Genomic DNA, 9,701 nt, shown 5'->3' with positions numbered 1-9,701 from the left:
TCACAAAACTAATTCCGCTTCACAATCCTGTCATGTAAATCACAGCACAGCTTTGTTTTTAAGCTTCAGCACAACAAATTTTTTCATCCCACTGACAGAAACTGTTTGCAGCGGTTAGGAGCTCCTCCAGGCTGTGGCAGACAGGCAGTGGCATCGCTCTGTGTGTGACTGTGCAAGGACAGTGTTTTATTGCCATTGGATTTTTTTTCTGTCCCATATTTTTTCAATTTTTATCAACGTTTTCTCATCTTTTTTCTGCTTCATAGCTATATAGAAGTCCCATCCTCCCCTAAAGCTGAAGTGGGCTCATGTTGCCCTCTGGAGCTCCTTACCCTGTGACTAAGGCTCCTTTTGTGCCTTGCTGCAGAGGGAATGCGCTGCATTCCAGCCTAGGCGTCAGGGAATGTGTGGCATCAGGGATCGACTTGGAGTTGCAGTCATGGACCAGGGTGGGCACTGTCACCCATAACCGAGGTCACCTTTCAGAGGCAGCTGAAATTACCAGCATTCACTGTGTGGGTCATTACATGCAGTGAACTTGTTTGTGTCCGTCCCTCTCTGCAATGCTCATGAGCAATAGTGATCACTGGGATGGCTTTAAGCTGACAGAGGGGAGGTTTAGACATTAGGAAGAAGCTCTTCCCTGAGAGGGTGGTGAGGCCCTGGCACTGGGTGCCCAGAGAAGCTGCGGCTGCCCCATCCCTGGCAGTGTTCAAGGCCAGGTTGGACAGGGCTTTGAGCAACCTGGTCTAGTGGAAGGTGTCCCTGCCCATGGCAGGGGGTCGGAACTGGATGAGCTTTAAGGTCCCTTCCAACCCAAACCAGTCCATGATTCTAATTTGATTTTTTAAATGATAAAAATTCAGTTTTGTGTTGTGTCCTATCCTTGTGGTTGGTGAAGCAGCTTTACAGTCCTGGGTGTCTTTGTGCTGCATATGGAGTCTTCTCAAAGAGCCAAATTTCAGAATTTAACCCCAGTGAGACCCACTTTTTGTAACAGTGCAGAGGTTGAATGCCTAACAAAGAGAGCTAATAAAGTAACTTCTGATTAAATTTATCTTGGATTATATGTAAATTTGATTGTTGTTTGTGTATTGTTTAATGTCATTGAAGTCAAAATGCTCTATAGCATTCAGTATTTTTTTGTCAAGAAAGTTTTCTGAAACCACTTCTGCCCACAAGAAGGAGGGTTGGGGGTAACTAAAAATAGGTATTTTCGATCCAGATGCAGCATTTTCCTACAGATTAGCTTTGCAAAACCACTTTAAAAGCTTTTGTGTCACATCCAGTGGGGAATGCTACACAGCTGTAAGTGTTGGAAGCTGTCACAGGATGTATTTGGTGTTCTGTAGCTTCTGGTCTGCTCACTTCGTGTGTCTGAGCATGCTTGGAAGAAGTCAGGGGAGCTTAGACTCCATGCTGACTTTCTTCTTCCTGTTTCCATTTTTATCCAGCGATCCCTGTTTTCCCACATGGATACATCTCCCCTCCAGGCCTCTCTAACTGTTTACAGACTTAGCATCCTTGCAGCTTGTCAAAAGCCATATGGCAACTCTCAGAGCCAACAGTGATTTTAGGAGGACATTATCTTTCAACTTTCTGCTTGTGAATTCAGATTGTTAAAGCCATGAATGCTGTGGGAATTTATCTAAACACTTTGGGTTGCCTGTTTCAGGTACAGTGCACTGAAACCTTCATTACCTGGAGACCCATTTGTGAGCAGTTTGGTGAGTTGTGTGCTCTGAGTAAAACAGAAATGCTCAATTTCATTATGGCAAAGTCAATCTAAGTACACTCATCTGATTACAGCCTAGGGACTTATAAAGAAGCCTCACACCTCACAGGTGAATTTTTAAAGTGCTAAAAATCAGATAAAAAATAAAATGCAAATTATGTGCATACTGCATTCAGGTCTTTGTTGGGTTATATCGAAGTTATAATCTGATTCCATCATTTTCACAATAGAAGCTATTAGATGGATAATGCGTGTTGCACACTGCCCTGGAGGAGAGCTGGTTTGAGTTAGAGGAGTATCTCTGAAATCTTATCCATGCCAGCAATTCCCATCCAAGTCCCCACTGCATACAAATACTACTTTAGCTCTTCTAAACACAGGGTGATAACTGGGATGATTTATCTCCCTCGGATCAATAAGGATTGTTTTATGGGTGCTGCTGGCAGGAGGATGGGTAAATGAGAAGAGCTGTGTATTTCTGCAGAGCTTTCATCATTTTACGGATGTCCTCTGGGCTACACCTGAGCTCTGAAGCAATGCTGGGCTGCTCTTGGGATGCTTGCTGTGGGACAATCCAGCCAGGAATGACACAACTGGTTTTAACTGGGGAGAGACACTGTCGGTCTGTTCAGCATCCTGCAGAAGTATGTATACCAAGGGCGGGATTTTAGAATCAAGGTATAGGTCCCTTCAGCCTTTTTAAAACTCTAGCACTTCTGTAGCAATTGCTTAGCCTCATTCTCCTTCTTTACATATATATATATAAGGAACTATAAATGAACATTTAGGACAATTTCTATGTTCTTAATGGCTATAAGAAACTACTGGCTGAGCTCTGAATTCTGTGAGATGCTGCATGTGGGAGAATAGCTGGAGAAACTGCTTTTCAACATTTGTGGGGCCTTTAGACTCACTGCTTAAACCAAAGAGATGGAGTCATTTTACAACTGTTAGTTGCATTAACTAAAAATTTGGGAAACCCCTTAGAAGCATAATAAAAATAGCTATTGCAGGAGGGACATTGACAAAAGAATGATTTTGAAGTTTTCAGCATTAAACATAAGTGTGCTGCCATCCAGTGGGCACTGGGGAATTGTCTCCCTGTTGTCCACCTCTGATGGTTCAGTATGCATGGAGGTACGTGTGCATTTTCAGCGAACACAGGGGGACCCCCATATGGTCAGGGATTCCTAGTGCTCCCCCTGCTCTGTCTCAGTGAAGAGATGGGGATGGGGAGGAGTGACAGTACCCTGAGGACACTGACAGTTGTCAGCAGGGATGGCTACCAAAGCCCACAGTCCTTCATCTACATCACCACATCCTTGTCTGTGCAGACCCATACAGGGCTGTGACACAGCCACAGGTTATTGTGAGGGTTCAGCAGAACACGCAGAGTGTTGGGAGTCTGTCTTTGAGGCAGTTACTCTCTGAGCAACCCTCCTTTTGCATTTCCAACCCCCTATAGCAAGAAGCTCTAGGCTGTGCATGGGGGTGTATTACAAAGCTCCCTTAAAGACTACATCCTGATTACTTAATCAGCTGGTTTATTAAAAGGTATTTCCTATTTTCATATAAACTCAGCTGGACAAAAAATACCCAAGAGAAAATGACATTATTCACTGCCAAAGTACTGTAGGCACCTTCAGATTTATTTAGGGAGGACAGCCCTCTGTGCCAGGAAGCTCAGGAAGTGGTGAGCACAGAGACTTCAGCTGCATTTTACCTGATGGTCTATTCAGACTCTAACTTTTACATGTTGCATACTTGCTTTCCTGCTCTGTGATTTCATTTTTGATGGCTATCACTTGTTCCTCTAGTTGTCTCAATTGCTCTGCCTTGTCTTGTTTGGTTTGATTCAGATCCTGAAGCTTCTTCTCCAAATCTGGAAGACATATGCAATGATCCTTATATTTGTTGTGTAAATAAAATCCATGGATTAACAGCATTTCTTTTCCCAGGAGTTTAAGAGGCAATATGCCCATTTCAAATGGGGAATGTTATATATGCAACTGGAAGGAAAAGTCTGGCTTCTGCATAGCAAGAGAAATGTGACAGCCTTAAATAAATTAATGTCTCAGCATGTGCTTTTGTCTGTCAGCTAGGATAGGGCAGGACATGGAGCTCTTAAAGGAGCCGGTTTAAGTGGAAACACTTAGAGGAACAGTGTGCCCACTGCTGTGTGTAAAGCCTGGACAATTTGGGCATAATGAGGTTAGGTCTTCCTCATTTACAGGAATGTTTTCTGCTGGTCCCTGTGAAGCTACACCAGTGTAAACATACTGGTAGTGAATCAAAGCCACATTATTCACTGCCTGTTTCCAACACACTTGTCATCCGGGCCTTCGGAGTGACTGGGATGCTCTTAATGCTTTTCGTCAAGGTATATTCTCAAAATATTTATTCAGATCCTATTGTGAAGAGTTTGCTCCTGGGATGGAGCAAATGCTTCAGTTTTGCTGATGTTACATAGTATTTTTGGACATTGAGCCTGGCAGGATCCTAAGCCAAATGATTCCCAGTGGGAATGCCCAGACCTTCACTGCAAGCAGAATTAGGTTCCCTGTGTGCAATTAAATGAGATGTGCTCTTCATTTTTGGTGATCCTCTAAACCTACCCAAGAGGCTGTGTGAGAACCGGTGCCAGTATGGCCACAGCAGCCACAGTCTCCTGCCCGTGACCCCTCTCAGCCACAGCCCTGCAGCCCCAGGGCATGTCAGCTTCAGTCTTCACAAGACAGTATTTGTATCTGGTTGGTTCCGCCATTGCTCAGAGAACTGACTGAAGTATGGACTGATGGAAAACAGCTATCCTGCAGCTACACAACACAAGCCATCATTTGGGTAAGAAAAATAGACTGCAGAGAAAAAATTTAAGGTCCAAATGCCCAAAGCAAGTGCATAAATCAAGGCTTCCAGCTAAATCTGGAGCAAAGTTTTAGCAGATTTTGCACTTGTCCTGTTTTTAAACTGACTGAATCTAATCACTGCAAGTCCCTGTGTATAGCTACAAGTTTATGTCAGAAAAAGTACATAAGCCAAATCAATTCAACTACTTTTAGACTGATTGAGTAGCTTCGAGAAGAGATTCTCACTAGTTAAACTGTTTTAAACCTTATTTCAGGTGATCCTGGTCTGTCAGTGTCTATGGGCAAAGGCTTCAGCTGAATTCATGGCTGTCACAATTTTCACCTCTCGCTATTGAAGCAATAACACCACCTGTTATTCTTTTCATTTTCTTCTCAGTCTCCTCAGCCAGTTTCTCTGCTTCTTCTTTCAGCTGCTTCACTTTTTCTAGTGTTGCTTTTGGAGGTCCTCGGGCTTTCAGCTTTTCTTGAAGAATGCTGTACTTTCTTTTAATGTCAGCAAACTCCTGTAACAAAATGTTACTTGGTTTAAGAGCATCTCACAATTAATTCGGAGTACTGAAGGGTACACACTTTCTTTGAATATCCTCTTTGAACCAAACTTTAAATCCCTCATTCTTTTAAATAAAACATCCATAATGAGGGTACATGGAACAACGCTTTACAAAATCTCATAGAAATCAATTAAAACAAATAGCCAGTGGAGCAATCTAAAGGGGAGGGGAGGATGTAACGAAAATATGATTTAAACTTTATAAATTTTATGGTATTTTTACTTCTTTTAATAGGGCTTTTTTGTAAATTTTATTTTGCCAGGAGGCAAATTATCTGTAGCAACACTGTCTGTAGGAATATTTACTGGATAATCCATTCCCTGCTGATTTAGGTGATGTTGAGACTGCAGTTTAGATTTTGACTAAGTTTTTTAACCTGGAAGCTTGGTGAAACTCCAAGGAAACTTGGTGGAAACTCCAGGCTTGCACTGTGGGTACCTGGTCCTTCTTGCAATTTTAGTACATCCTCAAAAATTGGAGCTACTAAAGAGCACCCAGCCTACCAAAAACTCCAAGTAACTCCCAGAGCAATTTCCCCTGAAGGAGAATGGCATGGGATGAATGGCCAGTCTGCTTACATCAGTAGCATATTTTAATATCTGGTTTTGTGATTTGTTCTGTTGTGTTTACTGGTGCCCATGGTGACTAAGTCTTATACACAGTGCAAGGAAGAATGTCACAGAGTAGCCAGAGAAATATGTATGTTTTCATTCAAGCAAACAGAAGTGTTATATGCTAGAAGCCTTAAAATAAAAAAATAAATTACTCTTACTTGTGACATTTTACACTGCATGGCATAAGGAAAATGTAACAGTTTTGAGGAGGAGGGGTAACACAATGGCACTTTTGAAGCAAAAGTACTATTAAACATGAAAGGAATCTTTTTTTTCCCTTAACACATGACAGAAAGGCTTACATTATCGATGTTCTGGGCTTGCTTGTGTGCTGCTTCTGCCCCTTCTCTTGCGTTTGTAGCATGATTCTTGTTCATCAGCATTTTTGCCTGCAGTGTTGCAATTTCATCTTCCATCTCAGACTGTTTTGCTGACAAGTCATTTAGTTTGTCATTTGTCTTATTCACTTGGTTCTCAGCCTAAAACAGAGCAATTGTGGTTTCTTATGCAACATCCAGCCAGCTTGGAGAGTGGGGTAATGAGGGAGATTAATGTCAACTGATTAAGAAGAAGAGACCTTTAAGCATTATGGAATCTGTGTCAGATTTGCGCCACATTCTGGTTTCATGTAAGTTTACATTAAGGAAAATTTGAAATTAAGTATCTTTTTCTATAATGTATGTAGTAAATAAAAGTTTTACAGAAGATACCTGTGAGATCTGTGTTCTGATGCCTTGTATCTCTTCATTTATCTTTATGACAGTATTTTTGGAGTGTCCTTGGGACTTCACAACATTTTTAAGTTTATTATTAATTTCATCCACAGGCAGAAGAGCTTTAGCTGCTTTGCTGAAATGGAAGAAGCATGTGTAGTATTGTGGCATGGAGAACAAAGCAAGAACATGTTTCAAATGCATCCATGCTTGCATGCAGAAATGTTCCCTCAAGTTCAACAACAACCATTAAAATTGTGGTTCTTATGTTGGCAAAGCAAAACCTTCATAGGGGACTTTGTGTGGTAGCATGTGAGCTGCTGTATTAAAGGTGAGGCTGCATGCTGCAGGCTGCTTGGTGGTGCACTGCTTTGCTAGTTAAAGAAGACTCATGGGTAAACATGTTTTCTCCCTCCTCAATCCTTTTTAGTTCTTTCTCATCCATATTTAAACCTCCCAGTGAACCAGATGTAATGCTTCACTAGGTCCAATGTGGAAGTAAGTAGCTGCTCTGGGCTCTTTGACTCAGCAGACAGAGGAGCCAGGAGCTGGCAGGAGCTGCCTCCTTGCAGCATGTCAGCTCCCACAGCCCAGTTGTCACTGGCTTGTTCCTGCTGGAAATGGCAAGCTGAAATCTGTTGTCATCTGAACTTTCCCTCCAGTGTTACTGGGATGCTTCCTGGGGTATGGAGCAGTCCTACAGGCACAGTGCCACCCTGCTGAAGTGGCACATCAGTATGAGAATGCTCTACTCACTCAGCTTCTTGTGCCTCCACCAGCAGCATCCGAGCTTTCTCCCATTTTCTGTTTCTCTTATGTGCATCCAGCTTGTACTTCTCACAGTGGTCCATTATGCCAAGCATGCCCATGAGCTCTTGTGGAGTCAGGGGAAGGTTTATTTGCAGAACGTAATTTGCCACCTTCTCAATGTCTTCTGGAGGCACACTGTCATCTGCAGTAGAAATGGAGCTGAGGGTATCCTGAAGCAGCTCTTTCCTCCCAGTGGAATGTAAATGATCATTATGGCTGCCTACACTTTTAGTTATGTGGGAGAATAAAACTGACAGGCACAGCAAGGGGGGAAGAGAATTACCTCTAACGTTTTGTAATTTAATATTGTGCTTCCAGGTACTGCTGTTAGTGTTGTCAGAACTGACTAAAATGAGGATTTGAACCCACTTTGAACTGTGTTATTAAATTTTTGATGTAGAACTGAGCCTGTAGAAGATTTTAAATCAGTGCACAGCACAGCTAGATGTGTCAGGGCCCATTTTTCCCTTGGTCCTCAGATCAAAGAGGAGCTGGAGAGACTGGGGTGTGAATGGAGCTTTCCAAGCCGGCCAGTGGGTGTAATCCCTTCCCTGGAGTCACCACAATATTGAGAAAGTGGTTCCTTCTGTGGTTAATGAGAAGGGCTAAACTACAGAGGGAACTTGGGTCAGACTGGGATAGGATGGGAATTTACAGTAGAAAAAATGTATTTTTGACAACTCTCCTTATAAAGAGCTCTTCCTAGTTCTTTATGAATAGGCACAGGCACATGTAGTTAGAGTAGTCAATGCCTTGTGACATCTCATCACCGCATCTGGTTTTTGCTCATTTCCCTTTATAGACAAGACCTTCCTCAGTGATTAAACAGTTGAAACATATTAAATGTTTGTGCTAATGTTCCAAAGTAACTCACCAAGAATTAAAGGCATTTATTGTGCAATCAGTAGTGCATTTCTGAGAGCTATTTTCTGGAGAAATATATTAAAGTGACCATTCATGTCAATGTAGAGCTCAGCAGATTTAATGTCACTGCACTTGTCCCAGGTGTTACTGTTTTTAAACTTCAATTTACAAAACAAGAATTCATTTAAAAAAATGCTTTATAATTGTTTGTAAATGCTGTATGTCTGCTGAGAAACAAAGGAGAGCCAAAGGTAGAATTTTCAATCTCTGTCAAATAAAAATCTGAGATCTTAAGGATTTAAATGGAGTTTTTCTTCCAATTCAATACAATAACTTAAATATTCCTAAACAAAGTCCTGTGTCCTCTGCCCTTGCTCCCATATGGAGATAAAGGTATGAATGCCAAAGGATTGCCAACATGGAATCCTTAGAAATTTATGAGATGATTCTTTTAAGAGATTAAAAGAACCCCACCACATTTGAACTCTTTTGATGTGCATCTGGTAAAAAAAATCTAAGGGTCTGTTTCTTACAGCAGTTTTCTGCAGTCCTGAGGGTGGAAAAAGTTTTAGTGCATATATAGTTGTTTGGTTATTTTTTATGAAAGCTGTGAAGTTCTACCAGAATCCTTTGATTCCTTGAACTACAGCTTTACAGAGATGATGGAGTGGTATGTGTCCTAATTCCCACGCTCCCTATGGGGAGCCTCTATTTATGGGCCTGGAATAAGGTGGTGGAATAACAATTTGAGGATGTATTGGACATGCCTGGTCTTGATATATTGTATGAAATCATTTAAGTATTCCTTTATTCAGACAAACCAAGAGCTGAGGGAATTACTTGATGTTTCAAATGAAGTGCATTAATAAAAGACAAAAATCAGAATGTAACAGATCTATTGGGAAATGATAACAGCGTACTGTCACCTGGTAGAAAAAAGCACTAGAAAAAAGGGATTGAAGAAGATCGCACAGAGCAGGAGGTAGACAAGAAATCTTTTGTATATGCAGTTAGATAATTTTCTGGCCATTTATTATGCTATATTATATTGGAATATATGTTAAAAATTAGTCAGAAAGAACTCTGTCTATTTACCTAACAAAAAGTTTTTCACTTTTTGGATGAACTCCTTAGTGATCTCTCCATCCACTTCAATCTGATTCTTAGTCCTTTCCAGCTGTGCATTAAATTGTGAGCCTTTCAACTTGCTGTCTTCTGCCATTTTTCTAATGCTTTCAACCTGGAAATGTTATTAGAAATAGCAGTGCCATTTTCTGCAGGTTATCTATCATTGCTTGGCATGTTGAGCTCTGCACAAAGGTTGTTTTGATCTAGGCCTTAGCTGAAATCACCTGATGTGGCTTTGAAAATTAGTAGGAGTCCCCTTTGGAGGACTCCAGAAGTTGCTACAAAATGGCCTTCATCTGGTCTCAGGAAAAGCCTAAATCAAACATTATTTTCTCTTAATTATTTTCTGATAAACCACAGCTCCCTCTGTTTCTAAAAGAAGGTGCTAACTGTTATCTTCTGTTGTAGTACTGCAATAT

At 41.3% G+C, this 9,701-nt stretch overlaps 1 protein-coding gene across 1 annotated transcript in view; it reads right to left on the bottom strand.

Moving 5' to 3' along the window:
• Window positions 1-3,402: 3,402 nt before the first annotated feature.
• Window positions 3,403-9,701, bottom strand: part of LAMB4 (laminin subunit beta 4) — a 42,906-nt gene continuing 36,607 nt past the window's right edge. Inside the window, exons 29-34 of the mRNA XM_031048318.2 lie at window positions 9,250-9,402; window positions 7,237-7,432; window positions 6,478-6,616; window positions 6,070-6,246; window positions 4,952-5,105; window positions 3,403-3,617 (exon numbers count right to left, since the gene is read on the bottom strand). Of these exons, the coding sequence (XP_030904178.2) occupies window positions 3,478-3,617; window positions 4,952-5,105; window positions 6,070-6,246; window positions 6,478-6,616; window positions 7,237-7,432; window positions 9,250-9,402 (959 nt within the window). The 3' untranslated portion in view covers window positions 3,403-3,477. The remainder of the gene's footprint in view (window positions 3,618-4,951; window positions 5,106-6,069; window positions 6,247-6,477; window positions 6,617-7,236; window positions 7,433-9,249; window positions 9,403-9,701) is intronic.

This window comes from Melopsittacus undulatus, chromosome 5 (assembly GCF_012275295.1).
Source record: "Melopsittacus undulatus isolate bMelUnd1 chromosome 5, bMelUnd1.mat.Z, whole genome shotgun sequence".
NCBI classification, from domain to species: Eukaryota; Metazoa; Chordata; class Aves; order Psittaciformes; family Psittaculidae; genus Melopsittacus; species Melopsittacus undulatus.
The sequence above is the reverse complement of the archived record's forward strand: the minus strand, read 5'-3'. Positions and strand labels throughout refer to the sequence as shown.